Genomic DNA, 23112 nt, shown 5'->3' with positions numbered 1-23112 from the left:
CCCCTTCTCCCACCCAGCCAGCCTCCCAGCACCCGGGCTCCATCTGCACCCACCAGCTCTGCCTTCTGGCTTCTGGAAGGGTGAATCGGCCCCCTGCCTGTTCCAGGCTGCCGCCTCCAAGACTTGCTTCTGCCATCCCGGCCTCTTCACTTGGTCCCTCTCTTGCTGGTCTTTTCCACCTGCTTGAAAAGATGCAACAGCTCCCATTTTAACCGGGCCCCCCAGGCCCTGCACCCCCTTCAGCTGCTGCCCGATTCTCTTCCCTTTAAGTTAGAATTCCTCAAAGGATTCATCCTCCCTTCCTTAGTCTCTTCTCCCTCACCTCAGCCACCTGCACCTTCCCTGCCCATAGTCCTAGGCAGGGTCACCCATGGCCCCTATCTGGTCGATCCACTGGTCACTCTCTGTTCTTCTCTTCCTTGGCCTCTGGGCAGCGCCTGACACACTGGTCCCCCTCCTCCCAGAGATGCCCTCCTGCCCTGGTCTCTGCCCACCTCCCTCCTCCCTCCTCATCTCCCTGACTTTGTCAGCAATGACCTCATCAGGCCTGAGGCCTCCTCTCTGCTCCAGTGATTCTCCCTTCATGGTGGCCTCGTCCAGCGTCTCAGCTTCCGATGCCACCTCTTATGCTGGCAGTGCCACATTGAGGTCTGCATCCTGGGCCTCAGCCCTGAGCCCTAGCTGCCTGTGAGCCAGCAAAGGGACCTCTCAAACCAGCATGGCCAAATAGAAGTCTGGATTTTTTTCCTTCTTCAAATCTGGCCTCCACTGAGACTTCCTTGTCCTAGTAAATATCACCCCCAGGTCTGGGTCAGCCTTGATTCCTGTCTTACCCATCCTTTTTTTTTTTTTTTTTTTCTGGCCGCACTGTGCGGCATGTGGGATCTTAGTTCCCTGACCGGGGATCGAACCCTTGCCCCTGCAGTGGGAGCGCAGGGTCTTAACCACTGGACCGCCAAGGAAGTCCCCTGTGTTACCCACCCTTGAGCAAGCAAGATCTCTTGGCTCCACCTCCTCAATGCAGCCAGAACCCACCCCTCTCCCACCTCCACGGCCCCCTACCCTGGTCCAGCCTCTGCTCATACCCTTTGCAGTCCTCCCCCCACAGCAACCAGAGGGAGCCTCTTGCCAGCTGTTGATTAGGTTCCATCATGTCCCAGCTCAACCCAGATTATTCCAAGGCAGGTGGCCCTGTGGGCACTCTCTGAGAAACCTTGGCCTGGCCTTTCTTGGCCCTAGGAGACCTGGCCCCCTGTGGCTCACAGGAAGGGGCTTACAAAGCCCCACACTCCCTGTGCCCCTGCTGACAAGTGTCCAACCTCCTGACTCTGGCCTTCAAGGCCTGCTGGCCACCCAGCCCTACCTGGTACTAACCTGCCCCCTAGCATACCTGCTTCAGCCCCACTGGTCTTCCTGTGGCTCCTCAAACCTTCCAGGCTTAGTTCGTCTCTGGGCCTTTGCACTCACGTTGCCCTCTGCCGGGAGCACTCCCATCCCAGACCTTCTGGTGGTCCATCCCTCGTGAATGCTGGCCTGACCCAGCTCAGCCCTCATACCCCATGAGCCCCTGGGCAGCCAAGACCAGGTAGGAGGGCTTGTCTGTCACTGCTGGAGGACTTTTCGTAGCCTACAGGGCATCTTATTGGCCCTGAACCTCCTGAGTGCTGCCTTTTGCTGCTTCAGGTGTCCAGGGTCCCCAGAACAAGGGTCTGGAATGGATGCACATCTCCAGACCCCAGAACACCCCAAGTCCCAGCCTACCTCCTCTCTTCCCCTTGTCTTCTCCAGCTCCTCCCAGCGCTCCCCCAGGGAGTCCCTGGTGCTTACAGGTCAAAGCCTTTGTTTCCCTCCTCCCCTGGTCCCCCCATCTTGCTGTGAGGCACTCAGTGTGGACGGGTTGCAGTGTTGGTGTGAATGGCTGTTGGCGTGAATCTTAGCCTGCCTTCTTTGGTCAGGCAGTGGCTTAATTGTCTTTTACAGTGGTCCTGGGGAATTTCATTTCCCTTCTGCTCCCAGTTCTGCCAGGAGCAAGCCTGTCCCCGGAAGGCTTACTGGGCGACGCTTCCTTGATTTGTTCTAAGAGGAGGTTGGGTTGCGCCCTGTCACTGAACTTGTGCTGCTCCGTTCACCCCGCCCCCATCCCCTTGCCGTGATTTCCTAGGGTTCCTCCATAACCCTCTCCCAGTTTTAGTGTCCCTTTTATCTAAGGGTGGCCTTTGGGCCACGTGAGCCAGTCCTAGGGGTGGAGGTGGGGGTGTAACTGACACCAGCAAAGGCTGCAGCCAGGTGCCTGGGGTTCCTCCAGAGCCAGAAGCAATCTGAGCTGAGCAGGGACCCAGGGAGTGGCAGGGAGGAGGCAGGGAGGGGCCCTGGACCCAGACCCAGAGCCTAGGCTGGAAGCCAGCCAGGAGCGGCACAACTAACCCGATCCTTGCAAGCTCTGCCCTAAGGTGACTTTGGAGGTGATGGGAAGGAAGCTCCAATTTCCCGGCTTAGAAACAATCCTCTAGATCCATCAATCCCTGGCCTCAGAGGCAACCGGACTCTCACCCAAAACCCAGGTGGAAGGAGGGCATTGTGGGTCCCGCCAGCTGTCCCTAGGAAAGTGAAAGTGAGCCTGTGGAAGGGGATAGGGCTGGGCTGAAGGAGGGACCATGTCCAGCCTCTCTTCCCTGCTTCTGACTTGGAGTCCTTGGGAGTCCAGCAAGACTTGTGTCCAGGAGAGGGACATGGAGGGTGTTTGTCAGTGTCCCCAAGCACAGATGGGGAAACCGAGGTCAGGGCAGACAAGGGACTCAGGACACTGGGGGCAGCAGGAGTCCACAGGCCCCCCCAAAGAACCTTTGACTGAAATCATCGGCAGGATGGGAGCAAAGGATCAGGAGGGAGAGGGCCATGACTGCCCCATCTGTTGTCCGTGGTGAACTGGGACCCAGCTTGGAGTCGAGCCTCTCAGGTTTCCCTCCCAGGTTTCCCTCCGTCTTCCCCCACGTAGCTCGTGACATTTGAGGCATGAGTAGGTCTCAGTGAGGAAGTGCAAGGCCCAGGGAGGAAGAGACACTCATCAGATTGAGGGACAGGAAATCAGCTGCCGCTTCCTGACTGGAGACTTGAGACAGCGGGGCCCTCTCTGGTCTGGTGCACGTGCCCAGAATGGAGTTTGCAGACAGATGCAGATGCTCGCAGACTCAGTGACCCCCTACGCACACATAAACACACACACACACACACACACACACACACACACACACAGAGCCAGGGCTAGACACAATGGTAGGGAGCCTGCCCTGGCTACAGGCAGACAGGGGCTCACACACAGGAAGCCCCTTGTCCAAAGAGGAGACTCTGGAACCTCACCTGCCCGGCATGCCCTCCTGGCCTGGCAAAGATGGGGATCCCGGCCTTGAGGGCTACCCCAGAGGCAGGAGATGGGCAACACTGGTTCCCAGGGCTTCCCTGTCCCAGGCAGAATCTTGATCTCAGCAAGTCCCCAGGCCTCCAACTGCTCGGGGTCCCGCTTAAGGATCAGCCTTGGCATTTTCATCAAAGCACCGGGGCCTAGGAGGTGGCTGGGGCCAGCCCCCCATTCGCTGCCCACCCTGAGCCAGGCTAAACCTGCCACGGGCCTCCTCTGTCAGGCACTATCCCTTGGGCTGTGCCTGGCTTCCTGTGCCTCATGGACACCCAGGTGTGCCGGGCCCCTTACGTGACTTGGGGCTTTCTCAGGTTCCTCCCAGCGGGCCCGCTCAGTGAGGGCCTCCTCTTTTACCATTCAGGGAAGCCTAAGTATAATAGATGCAAGGGACAATTCCAGCAAAACATAGGAATCGGTGCCCCCTGGAATTGGTTGCAGAGGCAGCTGGCCAAGCAGGCCTGCGGTTCCACTGTCTGCCCCACATCTGGCTACCACTCCCCCACACCCAATATATATACATTCATGTGCTCTGCCCCAGACTTGGCCCCTGAGGTCCTTGCTTCTACCTGGGGTGACCTTTCTGTCCCGGCCAGGCCCTTCTCCATGTCTCCCCACAGCAGCTGAGGCCCAGCTCCCCGCTTTGGAAGCTGAGCCCCAAAGGGATGCTCTGGACCTTGTGGTGTCCCCATAGGCCCCCGGCTCACTGTCCTCCGGTACCCGCATGCCTGAGTCTGCACACCACTGCCTTTGGGCCCTCAGCCTGGGCCTGACCCTTGACTCTGGGATCCACACATGGTGTGACATTCATGTGGGCACAGACACGAGCCTGTGTTCTGGTCTGCCAGTTCCCGGCTGGGCGACCTCGGACAACTTACTTCCTCTCTTCCGGTCTCTGTTGCCCTCTCTAAAAACAGAGGTAATAAACGTTCTTTCCATTTCCAGCTGCCCAGTAAGACCCTACTGCAGTGCCTGGGGCACCGGAAGTGCTATAGTTACTTTCATTATTCCTTGCCCACTGCTCTCCAATCCCACCAGAGGGCTCCCAGGGGATGGGACTGGGACCTTGGCTCCTTCTGGCAGCACATTGGAGGAAGGGCAGGCGCATGTGTGCCCCCAGCCCTACCCCACAACTGAAACTGCTGGGAGCAACCAGGCGACACAGAGAGGGTGGGGTGGATTGTGTCCCAGCTGGGTTGAGGGTCTCCCAACCAGTGCCTCTCAGGGACACTCGTGCTCCATGCCCCTCCCTCCCCCCCCAGCTCCCCTGTTAATCACTTAGCGAGATGTGCATGAAACTCGACCCGTCCCTTCCTGATAGCATCTCTGGGTACCAGCCTCCCTCCTGACCCCACAGAGTGGCCGCAGCCCCACGAAGGCCCCACGAAGGCTCTGCCCACTGGGAGGGAAGTGTGTTTATCCCAAGAGGACAGCCAGGAACTCTGCATCCACTGGGGGGATTAGCTCCCCAAGGTTGCAGGTATAAAGCCGCCCGCACAGCCTGCTGTTCCGCAAGAGGTGGGCGAGGAGTGCTGGGCAGGCTCCCCGGGACAGACCGGGCGGTGGGGCAGGTGGGCACCATGTTCTATGATTGCCTCTTCTTGGCTGCCTGTCAGCGTGAGTACCCGCCTGCCCAGCTCCAAGCCCTCTGCCCCCCCTCCCACCCCAGTGAGGACCGGGAAGCAGGGACGGTGGAGAGGGAGGGGGTGTTTGGCCGCAGGCCCGTGAGACCTTCTGGGGCGACTTCTCTGACCAGCTTCCATCCCTGGGAAGCCAGGGGTCATTTCAAGGAAGGTGGCCCCAAAGCCTTGCAAGGCTGTGGGACCTGGGGGGGGCGCGGGGCGGGGTCAGTCACGGTCCACAGTCCTGCCTGTTGGGCAGAGGGGTCCATCCCTCCGAGCCTCCGCTGCATCATGGCTTCTCAGTCACCGCTTCTGGTCTGACTTCGGGACAGTGAGGGTAGGGGTGAGGAGGGAGGCTGCTTCTGGGTGTTAAGGATTATAGGCCCTTGGGGCCCCCAGCCCACCCCAATGGGCAGTGTTGGGGCTGACCAGGGGCCACGCAGGATTCTTGGAGAGCCTAGCCCCATCCAGAGCTGGCTTCAGGCTGCATCGTCGCATCCCAGCGGGCTCAGGCTCAGGGTGGGGGCAGTGGCAGCAGGCAGAGCTGACCTGGTGACCTTTCCCTACAGAAGGTGCCATGCGGGCCAGCGAGACTGTGTCAGAGGCCAGCCCGGGCTCCACGGCCAGCCAGACCGGAGTCCCCACTCAGGTGGTACAGCAGGTGCAGGGCACCCAGCAGGTAGGACGCACACCCCTCCCCCAGGGGTGTGTAGAGAGGGCACCTGAGTGGGGCCGCAAGGCTGTGGCTGTGGGTACCTTGCTTCCCCCCTGGTCCTGCTGCCCGAACCATCTACTCACCTGTTCTTATCAAGATGTTCACTGCTGCCGCCCCAACAAATCCCCCGCCTCCGCGCCCCGTGCCGGGCCTCCCCGGGGAAGCCAGCGCAGCTCAGGTCCTTCCTCCTTCCCCCGCAGCGGCTGCTGGTCCAGACGAGCGTGCAGGCCAAGCCGGGCCACGTGTCACCCCTCCAGCTCACCAACATCCCGGTGCCCCAACAGGTAAGCGCCCTGCATCCAGCCCCCGCCCTCAGAGCCTCCCCAGGGTGCAGAGCCCACCCCTGTGGCCTGCTCTTATCTACCCTCACCAGCATCGAGGCTGTGGGGCCTATCCAGGGGCTGCCCTACCTGCTGCCTCCAGCCGGTGAGGCCGTGTCAGTCAGGGCCCACTGGGGAAGGAAGAGCTGCAGGAGTCATCTTAACAGAGAGACCTGAGGATTGACAGTAAGGCACGCGGCTGGTGGGTCCAGCCCCAGTGTCCCAAAGCAGAGACGCCAAAGCCGGTTAGGAGCCAAGAACCCATAGCCAGCACAGGGGCGTGAATGCATGGCGGTCTGTCGCCTGGAAGGCTACACACCGGGTGCAGGCGTCCAGCGTGGACCGGGACAAAGTCCTGTCAGGTTTCAAGGGTGAGAGCACATTTCACGTGCCCTGTGGAGCCAGGCTCCCTGGACACAAACTCCAGCTCTGCTGCACGTGGGCTCCAGGATCTCGGGCAAGTCCTTTCACTGTCCTAAACCTGTGTGAAGTGGGGGAGCGACTGCAGCATCAGGACTGTCAGGGCGAGTCTGTGAGCTAGCAGGCATGCAGCCCTGGAACGGCGCCTGGCACGGCACAGGTGCTCCTTAAAAACACACAGGCCGGACTTCCTTGGTGGCGCAGTGGTTAAGAATCCGCCTGTCAATGCAAGGGACACGGGTTCAAGCCCTGGTCCGGGAAGATCCCACATGCCGCGGAGCAACTAAGCCCGTGCGCCACAACTACTGAGCCTGTGCTCTAGAGCCCGCGAGCCACAGCTACTGAGGCCCGCGCACCTAGAGCCTGTGCTCTGCAACAAGAGAAGCCACCACAATGAGAAGCCCGCGCACCGCAACAAAGAGTAGCCCCCGCTCACTGCAACTAGAGAAAGCCCGTGTGCAGCAACAAAGACCCAGCACAGCCAAAAATAAATAAATAAAATAAATAAAAGATTTATTTAAAAAAAAAAACAAAAAAAAAAAACACACAGGCCGTTGTCAGGAGCTGTGGTCCTTCTCCCTTCTGGCTCCAGGCTCTCCCCACACAGCGTCTGGTGGTGCAGAGCACAGTCCCGGGCGGCAAGAGTGGCCAGGTCTCCCTGACGGTGCATGGCACGCAGCAGGTGCACTCACCTCCTGAGGTAGGTGGCGGCCCCTTTGGCCACCCTCCCCACCCCTCTCCCCGGAGGAGTCAGGACTCACTCCTCCCAAGTCCTCGTTGACCCTGGGTGGGGTGGCTCGGCCGCCAGATCCTAGCCCTGCTGGCTCTGAGCTGAGCCCGGCTCCGGGAGGAGGAGGCAGCTTCTCCCCTGGGTCAAGATGGGCCTTGAAGCTCCAGCGCAGGGCACTGCATCCCAGGAGGCAAAGTGGGCCCCTCTTCCCTTGACAGGGTGGGCAGAGGTTCCTCCTCCGACCACAGGGTGGGCAGAGGTTCCTCCTCCGACCACAGGGTGGAATCCAGGGGCCCCTGAACACCAGTGAGGGTGTGGAGGCAGGCGAGCCGTGGGTGGCCGGGAGCATGGGTGTCAGCAGTCGGAGCTCAAGGTCAGATCCCTGGCTCAGCCATTCAGTCCTGGGGACTCTGGAAAGGCCCTCAGAGCCTACTGAGCCCAGAGTTAGAAATGTGTAAAACAGTTAATGATACCCACTGTGACACAGCACGGCCCAGAGCTATCGGGCTCTGCAGCCAGCCCACCTGGGGTCAGCACCTGGTGCCACCACTCAAAACTATGTGGCCCTGCACACGTCCCTTCCCATCTGTGCGTCAGCAACTCATCTGGAAAGTAGGGGTGCCCTCACCTATCCTTTCTCACGTCAGGGCTGCAGCCCATCTGATGATGGAGGCAGCAGGTGGCCCATGAGCTGAGGCTAGAGTCCCAGCCCTCTTCGCTGGGGAAGATGGGTCTGAACTCTGAGCCTTGCATCTGGGATGACTGGGGCTGCGGTGGGGACCAGGCATTTGGATGCAAAGGATGGTTGCCAGCTTAGGTGGTTGGATACGTCCCCTGTGGCTGCTGCCCTCCCCTAATAGCTCTCTGGACAGCCCTTTCGAGCAGGGTTTTGTCAGGCCCCGGCTGCTCCACACACACACCGTGTCTCCTTCCATTGCAGCGGTCGCCAGTGCAGGCCAATAGCTCCTCCAGCAAGACGGCTGGGGCCCCCACGGGCACGGTGCCTCAGCAGCTGCAAGTCCACGGCGTCCAGCAGAGTGTCCCCGTCACCCAAGAGGTGCCAGGCAAAGGCGGGCAGTGGCAGGGGCGAGGGTGCTGGCCAGGTGGCCTCTGCATCCTCCTTCAGTTGTCAGTGGGAGTTGCAGTGGGGAAGGCCTGTGAGAGACAAGCAGATGGGGGTCCAGCCCCAGCCTGCCACCTAGGCCTTTGGCAAGCACCTCTGCTTCTCTCCAGACTCCGCGTTCTCACCTAAATAACGGCTTCTCCCCGAGGGCCTGGGAGCAGGGTGGTTGGGGCCGCCGTGAGGATGAAGCGCGTCCTCGTGGAAAGCACCTAACACTGAACAGGCACTGGAAACAGCTTCGAGGAACAGCCTTGGCCTCTCTGGGCCCATTTGCCTGGAGGAAGCCCCAAGGCCAAGTCCTGGCTCGCCCCTAAGGGGCTCAGGGAGAGGCCTCAGCCTCCAAAACCATGCCCAGTCTTCTGAAGGAGGCCTCACTCTGAGCTGCCAGCCACGGCGGCCAGAGCAGGTTAAGAGGCAAGGGCTGTCTGCCATCTGGTCGTTACCGCTCAGGTTGGGAGGTTCCCAATCCCTCGGAGAACCGGATGAAAGCCATAGACCCTTTCCCTGGAGGAAAGCAGAAACCCCACCCTGAAGGATTCATAGATATTCTCCTGCCTGGCACCACAGCCCCTCTGAACCTCTGGGCCTGGGTTCAAGTCCCGGCCCCATCACTCAGCAGCTTCCCGCCTCCCAGCCTCTGTCCCTCACTCTGTGCCCTGAGGGTGATGCCGGCATCCCCTCCATAGCATGGAAGTAAGGACAGCCAGTATCATGGGCGTGCGGGATAACCCATGTAGGGAGTGGGGGTAGAGAGCAGGGAACCCCTCAGTCAGTCCCAAGTTCAGCTCAGTGCTACTTCCCATCAGCCTCACCTTGTTGAGCCTGGGTTCCACACCTGTAACACGGCGCCCAGAGGCAACCTGGTAATGAACCTGGAAGGCACTTGGTGCAGGGCCAGCAGTGAAAAGCTGGAGAAAGGTGGCGTCTTTCCTTGCGGGGCTGCTGTGAGGCTTACATGAGTTCACGTGGGCAGGGGGTGGTGCTCAGGGGCAGGTGGGCAGCCATCATCGCCATCGTTACCATAGTCTGACTTGCCTTTCCTTCCCCAGAGGTCCGTGGTCCAGGCCACTCCACAAGTGCCCAAAGCTGGCCCCGTGCAGCAGCTCACAGTGCAAGGGCTCCAGCCGGTCCACGTGGCTCAAGAGGTGTGTGTCTCCCCCACCTACCTCTGGGCAAACTGGGGCCAGGCCTGGGCTGAGCTGGGGAGGGGTGCAGGCCCCTCAGGCCGCAGGGAGGGAGTGGAGCTCCCCGGGGGGGATGTGGGTGGGTAGGTGGGGAGGCAGCTGGAGCCTTCAGAACCCCAGCCCCATCCTGGGCTCCACCTCTGGCCTTGGGCTGCGGACCCGGTCCTGGAGCCTTACTCTTTCCGGGCACCTAGCAGTTTAAGGCCCAGGTTTTGCTGAGAGAGATCTGGGTTCTCCCTTCCCTCACACGGGGTGGGGATCTTCTGGTCGGGTTGCTGAATGAGCTCAGCAGCCTCGTGGGCGGTGGAGGCCTGGAGCCCCACCCGCGGCCGCCCCCGGTGACCCCCCAGTGTCTCTGTTTGTCCTCCAGAGCTCAGGCAGTCAGTTTCCCGCTAGGAAGGCAGAGCAGCAAGAGCCCCGGCCCACGCCGCCACCGGAGCCGCCGCCCCGGCCGCCCACGCCTGGGCCCGGGTCGGGCGTGCTGGCCCCGGAACCGCCAGCGTGCAGCGGGGAGGCCCCGCAGCTAGGCAGCCCCGAGCTGCCGCCGCCCCATTACGAGCCGGGCGCCGAGCAGTGGGTGGAGCTGGTGGGCGTGCTGCCCCCGCACCTGCTCCTGCCGCAGCAGAAAGTGGTCCTCGAGCCACTGCCCGGGCTCCCGGCCCGAGCCAGCCCCGACCAGAGGGTCAGGATCCAGAGAGTCCCCCAAGTGCTAGTGTTCGGCACGGCCGCCACGGCCCTCAAAGTAGGTGGTGGACGCATGGGCGGGGTGCAAGGGGCGGGCGGGGGCGGGATCCGCCGACCCCGGCCCGCGCCCGGCCCCGCAGGCCCTGTAGACCCCACCTCCACCCAGCCGGTCTGGGGACCCGCCTCTGATCCCCCCTAAATCGGGCTCCAGGTCCCAGGCTCTGCCACTACAGACTGGGGTGGGGGATGGGGTGGGGAACTCAGGCCCCGCCCCTAAGACTTTGTCAGTAGTTCCAGATTCTGGCCCACAAACAGTGCCCCACCCCTGGCCCCGGCTCCGCCCCTAGCATCCAGTTCAAGTTTTTAGGCCCCGCCCCTGTAGACAGGGGTCCGTCCCTGATGCAGGCTCCAACCCTGAAGCCATGTTTGTAGTTCCAGGCTCCGGCTTTAGTGACAGCCTTGTACCAGGACTTGGCTCTGCCCCTGGGTTTCAGCTTTCACGCCCACGGTAGGACCCTGTCTGGGGTCCCCTCTGCGCACCTCAGGCCCTACCTTTACTGTCCCCAGCCCAAGCAGAGAATCCTGGCTTGTGACACAGCTGTGCCTGATTCCCAGCCCTGGCCCCATCCAGGGTATTCAGAGAGCCCAGAAGCGCAGCCTTCCAGCTGGGGGGCTGCCAGACTTTTAGGAGCAGAGGCGAGGAGCTGGCCCACCCCTGACCCTCTGTGTACCCTTCTTCCTGTGCCAGGTGCAGCAGCTCCAGCAGGTGCCAGTCCCACATGTGTACTCCAGCCAAGTGCAGTATGTGGAGGGCAGTGATGCCAGCTACACGGCCAGCGCCATGTGAGTGGGGAGGGGACTGGGGGAAGGGACAGGAGGAGGGGCATGGGTCTGCTCAGGACCCCCTGGGCCTTGAGGCCCCAGCCCCCAGCGGACCAGCCAGCCTTCAAGGCCTCAAGTGGCGGTAAAGCAGAGGGGACCCTGGCAAGTTGGGAAAGGCATCCCAGCAAAGCATAAGAGCTTTGGAATCAGGTTGGTCTGGTTCTATGCAAAAAAACAGAAAACAAAAATGGAAAAAAAATTTTTTTTTAATTTTACAAGATAAAAATTTCTAAGGAATAGGGAATGTTAAACTGTGAAAAAAAAGTTTCCTTCACTCCTGACCCCCAACCCTGCCCCAGAGGGGATGCTGTGGCCCATTTCTTTGTTTTCTCCCAGAGATACTCTGAGAATAGAAATTACCCCCTTTCTTTGTTCAGAAATAGAGGCAGCGTGTTCTGTCCCCTATCTCTTCCCCTGCCACGTAGCTCGAAGCTCTTCGACCGTGCGGGTCCCAGTCACCCTCTTTAACGCTGTGTGATACTCCAGCATACAGCCGCAGCATGAATGACATAGCCAGTCCCCACCCAGCCGACACGTAGGTGACTTCCACTCACTGGTGCTGCACACAGCTCAGCGTCCGCATGTGCCACATCAGGCAGCTGTCAGCCCCAGGCCTGCCGTAACCCCGGCTCTGGCTCCTTGCTGGGGATGCTCCATACATATTACCATGGAGAAGGATCTCCCCAATTCCAGGGCTTATAGTCTCTCTAGTTGTTGTTTCAGTTTTTGGAAGCTTCATTTGGCTTTTTTTGTATTTGCCTGATTTTTTTATGTCCCTGCCACCTGTTCTTGTGGGCATGACACTGGGGGTGGATTAGCTCATGGAATGACTTGGTCTCTGGGTCCTGATGCTGTGGCTGACCCCAAAGGGTGTGACCCCGGCACCTGAGTCGTGATCTGTAGCATCCAGCTGCCTCATAGTTCTGTTGATTTATTTCCAGTGCTGCCGGTCTCTCTTATCTGTGCAGTTGACCAGAGCTGGCAGGGGCCACAGAGGACATTCCAAAGAGGAGCCGGGCTCCCGAGGGCCCCCAGGGGCTCTTCTGCCTCTCCTGGTCTGTCTTTTGCTTCTTTTTTTTTTTTTTTTAATAAAATTATTTATTTATTTATTTTTGGCTGCATTGGGTCTTCGTTGCTGCACGCGGGCTTTCTAGTTGCGGTGAGCAGGGGCTATTCCTCGTTGTGGTGCGCGGGCTTCTCATTGTGGTGGCTTCTCTTGTTTCGGAGCGTGGACTCTAGGCGCACGGGCTTCAGTAGTTGTGGCACGCAGGCTCAGTAGTTGTGGCCCGCGGGCTCTAGAGCGCAGGCTCAGTAGCTGTGGCGCAAGGGCTTCATTGCTCCGTGGCATGTGGGATCTTCCCGGACCAGGGCTCGAACCCATGTCCCCTGCATTGGCAGGCGGATTCTTAACCACTGCGCCCCCAGGGAAGTCCTGGTCTGTCTTTTGCTTCTGGTTCAATTCTTCCTTCTGTGATTATGTGTTTGATCACACGGAGTCCATCGTTGCCATCAGATTCTTCTGCTATGTGAAGTTTTTGAGGACACTGTATCTTGTCTCTCCCTCATAGTGGGTCATTACCATGTTCCCAGCCCTTTGCTGGTCCAGGTCCCCACACTGACCAAAGCCACAGCCCTTGGGCCTCCGTCCCTGGCCCTGTCCAGCTTGTGTCCAGAGATACACACATTCATTTATTCATTCATTCAGCAAACGGTTACCAAAGCAATGTTTTCTGGGAGCACGTGTTGCGTGTAGGGTGCTGGGCTGGCTTTGGCTCCTGCCGAGGGGGGCGTGGGCACTTACCAGTCCCTGCTCAGGTCACGCACTCTTGGTGTCACTCGTGCAGTAGATGTGGACTGATGCGAACCAGGGCACAGTGATCAAGAGCTGCATCCTGGTGTCTGGTGGGCAATGCTGCGCACGTCAAGTGATCACATCCCGCACCCCAGTCCCTCTCCTCGCTGCCCCTAGAGGCCCCCAAGACTCCCTCCGCTGCGTCCTTCAGCACCTTCTGAGCCAGGCCACTCCTGACGGGCCTCCCTCCCTTTCTGGATTCTAAAAATTTAACTTATGTTTTTAAATCACTAATGCATTGAGAGGGCTCAAAAATCAAAACTGTGTCCAGCCACGTTTGGTGAAGTGCCTGCCCCCAGTCCACGGGCCCTCCACCCTCACAGATGGCAGATATAGATACGAAATGCCATGTAATCTCCCCCTTCTTCCCACTCTCTGCACCCTTCCCTGCCTCTTTTGTTCACCTAACCGAATGTTCTGGAGCTTGTTCTTTGGCAGGACCCCAAGACCTTCTTCCTCCTCTCTCACCTCTGTGTAGGATTCCATCACCTTTTAACTTGACATCCCACTAAAGATGGACCCCCCCACCCCCCAGTCATTTTTACTCTCTTGCTACGATTTGCAGCCTTGAACTCGTGTGACCTGATGCAGATCCTGGGATAGCTGGAGAACTCTCCGGGGTGGGGTGGGTTTCTGGGTCAAAGGGAAACACATCTGTACCCCGATAGTCATTGTTGACCAGCCCCTCAGGGTGACGGCTGCTGGATTTAGAAGTAGAGCCCCCGCTTCTCCAGCACCCTCATCCTGCCTCATGTACCTTGGTGCGTACCAGCTTCCGAAGTGCCCTCAATTTACCTTTGCACTTGGCTTCTCCTCTGGCTCTCTCGCTAAGGCATTAACTCCCCTGGGGGGGACCTTTTCTCTCTCATCCACTGTTGGGTCCAGCGTACCTAGAACAGTGCCCAGCATACAGCAGGCACTCAATAGTTCTTTTTTTTTTTTTTCTGGCTGCACTGCGTGGTTTGTGGTATTTTAGTTCCCTGACCGGGGATTGAACCCGGGCCCCTGGCAGTGAGAGCGTGAGTCCTAACTACTGGACCACCAGGGAATTCCCTCAGTAGTTCTTTTTATGATTGACTGAAGTGTGTAGCCTATTGCAAGTTACTTAGCTCTTCCAGTTCCACTTCCTCCCATCTGAAGTAGGGACTCCCAAGTCAGGGGGCCGCTTTGAGGATTAAGTGAAAATTTGCCCATCATGCACCTGGGGTGATACCCGGGGCTGTTGCTTCCCGCTCTCCTTCTTCCCCCGCTGCAGGGCCCCCTCAGTCATGCCCCTGTGCCACCCAGCTCTTTTCCCCTGACTCCCTCCCTCTACTTCTTTCACAGCCGCTCCAGCACCTACCCCTACCCCGAGACGCCGCTGTACACGCAGACGGCGGGCACCAGCTACTACGAGGCCGCGGGCACGGCTGCCCAGGTCAGCACACCTGCCACCTCCCAGGCGGTGGCCAGCAGTGGCTCTGTGCCCATGTACGTGTCCGGCAGCCAGGTCGTCGCCAGCTCCACCAGCAGTGGGAGTGGGGCCAGCAACAGCAGCGGCGGCGGCAGTGGCGGCGGGGGAGGCGGTGGCGGGGGCGGTGGCAGTGGCAGCAGCAGTGGCAGCGGAGCGGGCACCTACGTGATCCAAGGCGGCTACATGCTGGGCAGTGCCAGCCAGTCCTACTCCCACACCACCCGTGCCTCACCAGCCACTGTAAGTGCCAACCCAGGCCCCAGGGGAGGCAGGGGTGGGAGGGGGACCCTGGGTGGGAGTGGTGGGTGGTGGATGGTGGTTGCTGGCCACCGTCAGCAGGAGCCTGGGTAGCCTGGTGTCAGGGTGCTCAGGTGAAGATGCCCTGGGATTGAATCCTCGCTGTGTGGCCTCAGACAAGTTACTCAGCCTCTCTGGGCCTCAGCTAATATGCATGACGCTCTTGGAGCTATTACCCAAGAAGTGTCATCTACTCTGATAGTAACCGGTGATGGTGGATAGATAGCAAGGGGAGGGAGATGCAGGCACCACCATGCAAGGAGCTGCCCCGAGCAAGGTTCTGTGTCCATCCCGAAGGCAGCGAGATAACCTTCCTCTGCCAGCGGGGCTCTGTGGAGCAGCCCTAGATCCTAATCCTTACTGGGCCCCTCACCAGCTCTGTGACTATTGGTGGGTTGTCCTGGGGTGGTCCCCGTCCTCTTGGAGCTTGGCGTCTGGAGCGATGGCTTCCCCTCGTTTTTTTTTTGTTTTGTTTTGTTTTTATTCATTCATTCATTTATTTTTGGCTGCGTTGGGTCTTCATTGCTGTGCGTGGGCTTTCTCTAGGTGCAGTGAGCAGGGGCTACTCTTCGTTGCGGTGCGCGGGCTTCTCATTGCGGTGGCTTCTCTCATTGCGGAGCATGGGCTCTAGGCGGGCGGGCTTCAGTAGTTGTGGCACATGGGCTTAGCTGCTCCACGGCATGTGGGATCTTCCCGGACCAGAGATAGAACCCATGTCGCCTCCACTGGCAGTCAGATTCTTAACCACTGCACCACCAGGGAAGTCCCTTCCCCTCATTTTTAACTATCGCCCTCTCCATGGCGACCCATTGTGGACCCCATAACCAAGACAGAAGGTTTCTCAGAAGACAGGACCTCCCTCACGCACCCATGCAGCCTGGCTTCTAAGTCTAATATTTTAATGCTGGTCATAACCCACATAACTGATTTCATGACTCCCTAATGGGTCCTGAAAACATGCTTCGCTAGACCAGTGACGTCCGACAGAACATCCTCCAGTGATAAATATTTTCTCTCTGTGCTGCCTAGTGCAGAGGCCTCTGGCCACATGAGGCTATTGAGCACTTGAAATGTGAGTTTCAAGATCCCAGGAACTGAGTTGTTTTTTTAAAAAACTATTTTGAAAGAATTATAGTCACAGAAGCTGCAAAATAGTACAGAGATCCCTGTGGACCCTTCACCCAGGTTACCCCACTAATTACATTTTACGTAACTGTAGTACAGTATCTAGCTAGGAAACTGACATTGTTACAATGTGAGGGTGTCTACTTCTGTGTCTTTTTATCACATGGGTAGGTTTGGGAAACCACTATCACAATCAAAATGCAGAACTGTTCCGTCACCACAAACCCCTCCTGCTAACCCTTTTTAGTCACCCTTGCCCTCCTCCCTCCCAGCATCCCTAACCCCCGGCAATCACGAATCTGTTCCCCATTTCTCTAATGCTGTCATTTCGAGGATGTTCTATGAATGGACTCATACTTTACATGACCTTTTGACGTTGGCTTTTTCCATTCAGTGTAAATTAATTTAACAGCTCTATGTGGCTGGTGGCGACTGATTTGGACAGTGCAGTTCTAGAGAGTTCCACTGGATTTAGTTCCCATGGGTGATTGTGATATGACACCCTCTCCAGTGTGGTTGTCAAGATCACAATCAGAAATAAATATAGAGAGCGCTTAGCAACGAGCACTTGAGAAATGGAAGCAATTCTTAGCATTCTTCCATCCCTCCTCGGGCCCCAGGTCCAGTGGCTCCTGGACAACTATGAGACAGCCGAGGGCGTGAGCCTGCCTCGGAGCACCCTCTACTGCCACTACCTGCTGCACTGCCAGGAGCAGAAGCTGGAGCCCGTCAACGCCGCCTCCTTCGGCAAGCTCATCCGCTCTGTCTTCATGGGCCTGCGCACCCGACGCCTCGGCACCAGGTGGGGCCACCTGCCCCTGACAGTCCCTAGCAGCCACAAGGCCCAACCTCACCCTAAGTTATCGAGGTCCTCAGCTCCCCTTGTCCCCTCGCTCACTCCACTCCAGCCCCACTGACCTCTTCACAGCTCCTCTGACACTTGCATGCTCCTACCTCAGGGCCTTTGCACTGCTGTGCCTTCTGCCTCACGTGCCTTTCCCCATCTCCTGACTCAAACGTCCCCTGACCCCCTTAACTAAAACTTCAGCCTTCCCTCACCTCCTTGGCATCCACCCCCCTTACTTTATTCTCCTTAGCACTGAGCACCATCCAACATGCCTTTTACGTTACTTCTCCTTTCTGATCTGTCTTCCAATGCTGAAATGCACGTCCCTTGAGAGTGCAGGGGCTACACACAGTCGGTGCTTAATCAGGGCCTATGAGTCAGTGAATCCATGTAGGAAGGAGCAAGGAGCCCTCCCGTGAACCCGCTCTTCCCTGCCTCTCCTTTGCAATCCCCCACACCTCTCCAGGCTGAGCCCCGCTCTTCTCTTGGTTCCAGCTCCCAGCTTAGGCCTTAGACATCACCTCATTCACGCATTCATGCACGTGTACGTGCAGAACCTTGGGCAAAGTACTGCATGTCTCTGTGCCTCAGTTTCCTCAGCTGTCAATCTAGGATGCTAGGAGTACCCTTCACAGGGTAGGGATGAGGAACACGTGGATTCGAACATGCTAAGTGCTCAGAACAGTGCCTGGCAAATTGTTATGACTAGCAGGCAGCAAATACCTGCTAAGTGCCTGCCCCTGACTCTGGCCCTGTCTTCACAGAGCTCAGTCTGCAGTTGGGGGCCTCTCCTGGCACCCATAGTCCCTGTGGCTTCCCCAGCCCAGCACCCCCAGCTCTGTGGAAATATGGGTCTCACCCCCTGGGCTCTGTTCGGCCCCCTAGCAGAGAGGAGGCAGGTGTGATGTGAAGCTCCTGGTGGACGATCGGTGACCACCCCCAGCCCAGCCCTCATCCTCTGCCTCCCTCCCAGGGGCAACTCCAAGTACCACTACTATGGCCTGCGCATCAAGGCCAGCTCACCCCTGCTGCGGCTGATGGAGGACCAGCAGCACATGGCCATGCGGGGCCAACCCTTCTCGCAAAAACAGAGGTAGGAGGGCAGGGCTGGCCCGGTGCTGGCGGGCAGGGGAAGGCATGGCAGCCCATCCCCACTCCAGTCCCCTGCCTATCCCTTCTCCAGGCTCAAACCCATCCAGAAGATGGAGGGCATGACCAACGGTGTGGCCGTGGGGCCACAGCAGGCCACTGGGCTGTCGGACATCAGCGCCCAGGTCCAGCAGTACCAGCAGTTTCTGGGTGAGGGCTCCCTGGACTCGGGGGTGGGCCCAGGGCAGGGTCTGTGGCCCCCGGAGAGTGTGCAGATGGTTCACTTGCCCTCCCGGAACCTCTTCGCCCCCACTGCACCTGGGGGAACTTCTGCTTGGTAGCAAAGTGGTGCCAACTTAGTAGGATCCCAGGATGAGGCTCGAGGGGGCAGGCAGCTGGGGGATGAAGGGGCTCACGGTGTCTCCTCTGCTGCCCCCAGATGCCTCGAGGAGCCTCCCTGACTTCTCAGAGCTCGACCTCCAGGGCAAAGTGCTGCCCGAAGGCATCGGGCCTGGGGACATCAAGGCCTTCCAGGTCCTGTACCGGGAACACTGTGAGGTAGGGCATCTGGGCAGTGGGCAGGGGCGAGGAAGGGCCACGCTGCCGCTCAGCCCCCTTGAGCATCCAGCCTCCCCCACAGGCCATCGTCGATGTCATGGTGAACTTGCAGTTCACCCTGGTGGAGACGCTGTGGAAAACCTTCTGGAGGTACAACCTGAGCCAGCCCAGCGAGGCACCGCCACTGGCTGTGTGAGTGCCTTTGGGGGAGGGGGGAGGAAGGGAGGGGGTTGGGTACCATGTGAGTCAGCCCCCAAGGCTGGGGTGGCCAGACCTCAGACTTCATGCAGGAGTGGGGGCTCCTCTCTACCCCTGCAGTTTGTGGGGTGCACATGGCCTTCTGAGCCCGCCTCCAGAGTGTGCATTGGTACCGGTCTGATGCTCGGTGTTTGGGATGGTGTGCCCCACCAAGCCATTTCCTCCCTGCGGTGGGTAGATGCCTGTGCCCCAATGTGCACGGTGTTAAGATCCCTGTCTGACCCTGGGGGCAGTGGGGTCTGTGTCAACCTGACCCCGGGGGTCTTCCAGAGACAGAGAGTACCTGCCTGACCCCAGGGTGGGGTGAGGGTGCTGTGCCCTTCTGACCCTGGGTACAGGACGGTGGAATGTCCTCGTGACCCCCAGGTGGGGTGGGTGCCCACAGGCATGATGAGGCCGAGAAGCGGCTGCCCAAGGCCAGCCTGGTGCTCCTCTCCAAGTTCGAGCCCGTGCTCCAGTGGACCAAGCACTGTGACAACGTGCTGTACCAGGGCCTGGTGGAGATCCTCATCCCCGACGTGCTGCGGCCCATCCCCAGTAAGTGCACGGCCCCCCGGTCCCCGCACCCCACCCCACCCCTGAGTCCTGACCAGCCCCCCTACCGCCCACAGGTGCCTTGACCCAAGCGATCCGGAACTTTGCCAAGAGCCTGGAGAGCTGGCTCACCCACGCCATGGTGAACATACCCGAGGAGATGCTGCGGGTGAAGGTGAGGGCGTGAGGGGGTCTGAGGGGCCAGCTTGGCCCACAGCCCGGGGCCTCCCTTCCGGCTGGGGGCGGCTGGGAGCCTTGGTCTCCTCTGCCTGACAGAGGCGGTAAGATTTGTCTCCGTGTCTGTCCCCTCAGAGTGAGCTTTGGGCGTTGTCTTTACAAACCAGCTTCCTCAGGAGCCCGCTTCTGAAACACAACCTGTGTGTGGGGTTTTTGTATGCAACACAGCATCTTAAAAAAATAAAAACCAAATGCACACTTGAAGTAGTTCTCTTCAGAGAGCTTCAACAGAAGGTGCTTTAGGTGTTCAGAAAGAGATAAAATCTTAAAAAAAACAACAAAAAAACCAAAAACAAAAACATCTATAAGGAAACAGAATAGCCCTCTTCGTCAGTGCTGCACATTCACTAACTACCAAGATGTGAGGAATTAGATGGGGTGTGCTTGCTCTTGAGCAAAAAAAAAAAAAAAAAAAAAGAGAAAAAAAAGTTTGTTTTCAAAGTCCTGAAAATGCCAACAAGACAGCTGAACAGAAGGGATATCTGAAGAATGACCCCTGATTACGCTGGACACAGGGCTGGGGTTGGGGGCCTGTGGAGAGAGTAGAAGCTGGATCCCGGGGGAGCCCTTCAGAACGGGCAAGGCTTATGTATTCATTCATTTATTCCACACGCATTTATTGAGCACCTGCTGTGTGCTCGGCATGGTTCTGAGTGCTGGGAGCACAGCAATGACCAAGATGCACAAAACTCCGGCCCTCCCGGAGCTGATGTTCAAGGGAATAATACAAACAAAATGAAACCAAAGGTTATGGAAGCAGTGCCCTTTTTGGGCAGTGTCCTCCGAGGTTTACTTGTGTCCTTTCATAGTGCTGTTCAGATACAATACACTGATCTTTTTGGAGGCATTCTTTGAGTGGGTGGTCGCCCAAAGTTTGCAAATCCCGACCCTTTGATCTCCCAACGAAAGCAACAAGGTACATTCCTCCCTTTTAGGAGAAAGAAACAGGCTCAGAGAGGTCGCATTGGGTGGGGCAGGGGACTGCGCAGGGTGGGTTCCGCGGAAGCCACAAGCCCTGGGCCCCACAGGTGGCAGCGGCCGGCGCCTTCGCGCAGACCCTGCGGCGCTACACGTCACTCAACCACCTGGCGCAGGCGGCGCGCGCTGTGCTGCAGAACACCGCGCAGATCAGCCAGATGCTCAGCGACCTCAACCGCGTGGACTTCGCCAACGTGCAGGTGAGCGTGCACGGGGCCGGCGAGCGCGGGGCGGCCTGGCGGTTCGGGCCCGGGGCGGCGGCTGAGCCCCGGGCACCCGCCCGCTGTGTTCCAGGAGCAGGCCTCGTGGGTGTGCCGCTGCGAGGACCGCGTGGTGCAGCGGCTGGAGCAGGACTTCAAAGTGACTCTGCAGCAGCAGAACTCACTGGAACAGTGGGCGGCCTGGCTGGACGGCGTCGTGAGCCAAGTGCTTAAGCCCTACCAGGGCAGCGCCGGCTTTCCCAAGGCCGCTAAGCTCTTCCTCCTCAAGTGGTCCTTCTACAGGTGCGCGCTGGCTGGGCGGGCTGCGGGCGGGGAAGGGGCTGGGCGGGAGGACGTTCCTCCCACCAGGGCCGGACCCAGAGAAGGCTCCTTTGCTTTGGGATCAGGCCAAAATGGGACCAGTGAAGGCCCCGCCTCTTCGAGGAGGGTGGGGCTGGATGAGGGTCCCAGCCCCACCCTCTCTGGCTGGACCAGAGAAAGCCCCACCCCCTGGGGGACTCGGGTGCTTTTTAGGAAGTCGAGGGTCCTGCTGGTGGTGGGCGGGGCTAGGGCCCTCCTCCCTCTCTGAGGGACGCCTTCCCTCTCTGACCGGGAAGCCTGTGCGGGGCCGGGCGGTGGTAGCTGGGCTTGCTCAGGCCTGGGGTCCTTACGGCAGGGAAGAGGGGCGCGGGGCGGGGCCCGGCCTGAGGATTTCCTCTGTCGCCTCCCCCAGCTCCATGGTGATCCGGGACCTGACTCTGCGCAGCGCCGCCAGCTTCGGCTCCTTCCATCTCATACGGCTGCTCTACGATGAGTACATGTACTACTTGATCGAGCATCGCGTGGCCCAGGCCAAGGGCGAGACCCCCATTGCCGTCATGGGCGAGGTGCGCACGGCGGGTCCGCTGAGGGCACGGGCGGGGCGCCCCTAGGCAGGACCCTCATTCCTTCTCCTCTCCCCTCCTTCCAGTTCGCCAACCTGGCCACCTCGCTGAACCCCCTGGACCCGGACAAAGGTAGGTAAAGCGTGCCCCTACCCAGGGCCAGAGTCCAGGGGGCGGCGTACAGCGAGGCTGGGGTGGAGGAGGCGGCGGTTGGGGCGCCATGTGGCGGCCTGGTGGCGCCGCCGCCCCGCTCTGAGCCAGGCCTGGTCCGTGTACCCCAGACGAGGAGGAGGAAGAGGAGGAGGAAAGCGAGGACGAGCTGCCGCAGGACATCTCGCTCGCGGCCGGTGGCGAGTCGCCCGCGCTGGGCCCCGAGGCTCTGGAGCCACCGGCCAAGCTGGCGCGGACAGACGCACGCGGCCTCTTCGTGCAGGCGCTGCCCTCCAGCTAAGCCCGTGGCCTCCGCCATCCCCCCACACCACCCCCCCGCCCCGCCCCGCCCGCCCTACCCTGCTGCCCCTCCTCGCCAGGGTCCCTCACAGCTTCTGTGGCTTCGCTGTCACCGCTCCAGCCTCGGCCGGGGCCGGGAGGGGGCCTCCGAGACAGGGAAGGTAAGGGGGTCCCTGCCCCGGATGGGGCGGGCACAATCACAGGGCCGGGCGGAGCCGCAGCTGCAAACTCTGACACAAAAGACGTGCCTTAAGGAACCCGCCGACGTGCCCAGGTGCCCCCTGGGGCAGCCAGCTTGGCCCCTTGGCCCCAAAGGCTGCAGCATCTCCCCCACCCCCACCCCCCCAGGGGGCAGGCAGGCAGGCCCCCCTCCCTCGCGGAACTGTTAACTTATTCAGCTCGCTGGCTTTGCACAGCCTGTCCTAGGCCCAGCCCTGAGCCCCGGGTGGGCGCAGGTGGGCATCACCTGGGGACCCGCCACTGTCAGCAGCAGCCCCGGGATCTCTCCCCCAGCAACCCCACCGCTTCCCACTCCTTGGTATAAGTGCAATTAAAGCTGTGGGTGTCGCATCTCCAGAGCTGGGCCCTCCCTTGCCCCGCAGCCCTAGAGGGGGCCACTGCCCGGCCTGGATAGGGGGAGGGCAGAAGGGGCACCACCTCCAGCTTCCAAAGAGCAGCAGGCTGGACCGGGCGCCAAGCCCGGAGGGACCTGCTGCAGGCAGCGGGCCCGGAAGTGCCCATGCCTGCCCCAGCCAGGGCTGGGTGCTCCGCTCGCTCAGATCCTGGGCCCTCCTCGCCGCTGGTTTGTAATGGAATCTCTATGCTCCTACTCTCCCTGGAGACCATGCTTCTCCTCCATGCGTGCGATCCCCGCCCTCCACATGACTATTGTGCGATTTGTGAGCGCCGCCTGAGCGGAGTCGGTAACTTGTTGGGTTTTTTTCCAACCATCATGGCCTTATCTGTTCCGGTTTTCTCAGTGTTTTCAACCTGTGAGATGATAGATGTTTATGGCAAAAAGCGAAAAAAAGAAAAAAAAAAAACAAACCTGATCTGTTGTATAAAAATCACTATTTTGTGTGCTCCGTGTGCTACAGCTTTTGGGGTGGCTTGCCGACTCCCCCTCCTTACCCCTCGGGGCCTCCCTTCTCCTGGTGGTGAAAGTGTCCACGCGTGTGGTAGTCTAGTGTGCCGAGCTGTTTTCTACCTTTTTGTAGTCTTTCTTAAAACACAATAAATTCCGCTGTGATATTTGGCT

At 59.5% G+C, this 23112-nt stretch overlaps 1 protein-coding gene across 2 annotated transcripts in view; it reads left to right on the top strand.

Annotated features, from left to right (window-relative positions):
* RFX1 (regulatory factor X1) overlaps positions 1-23097 on the top strand; it is a 31939-nt gene extending 8842 nt beyond the window's left edge. For both annotated transcript variants that reach the window (XM_061190381.1, XM_061190380.1), the window contains 19 exons: positions 5604-5713; positions 5950-6033; positions 7082-7189; positions 8160-8276; positions 9392-9487; positions 10959-11053; positions 14271-14637; positions 16440-16621; positions 17640-17759; positions 17850-17965; positions 18195-18313; positions 18396-18505; positions 18957-19108; positions 19183-19280; positions 20371-20520; positions 20615-20823; positions 21254-21407; positions 21491-21536; positions 21686-23097. In XM_061190381.1, the coding sequence (XP_061046364.1) occupies positions 5612-5713; positions 5950-6033; positions 7082-7189; positions 8160-8276; positions 9392-9487; positions 10959-11053; positions 14271-14637; positions 16440-16621; positions 17640-17759; positions 17850-17965; positions 18195-18313; positions 18396-18505; positions 18957-19108; positions 19183-19280; positions 20371-20520; positions 20615-20823; positions 21254-21407; positions 21491-21536; positions 21686-21855 (2595 nt within the window). In that variant the 5' untranslated portion in view covers positions 5604-5611 and the 3' untranslated portion in view covers positions 21856-23097. The remainder of the gene's footprint in view (positions 1-5603; positions 5714-5949; positions 6034-7081; positions 7190-8159; positions 8277-9391; positions 9488-10958; positions 11054-14270; positions 14638-16439; positions 16622-17639; positions 17760-17849; positions 17966-18194; positions 18314-18395; positions 18506-18956; positions 19109-19182; positions 19281-20370; positions 20521-20614; positions 20824-21253; positions 21408-21490; positions 21537-21685) is intronic.
* The last annotated feature ends 15 nt before the right edge of the window (positions 23098-23112 follow it).

The sequence above is a fragment of the Eubalaena glacialis genome, chromosome 4 (genome assembly GCF_028564815.1).
Source record: "Eubalaena glacialis isolate mEubGla1 chromosome 4, mEubGla1.1.hap2.+ XY, whole genome shotgun sequence".
Taxonomy (NCBI): domain Eukaryota; kingdom Metazoa; phylum Chordata; class Mammalia; order Artiodactyla; family Balaenidae; genus Eubalaena; species Eubalaena glacialis.
The sequence above is the reverse complement of the archived record's forward strand: the minus strand, read 5'-3'. Positions and strand labels throughout refer to the sequence as shown.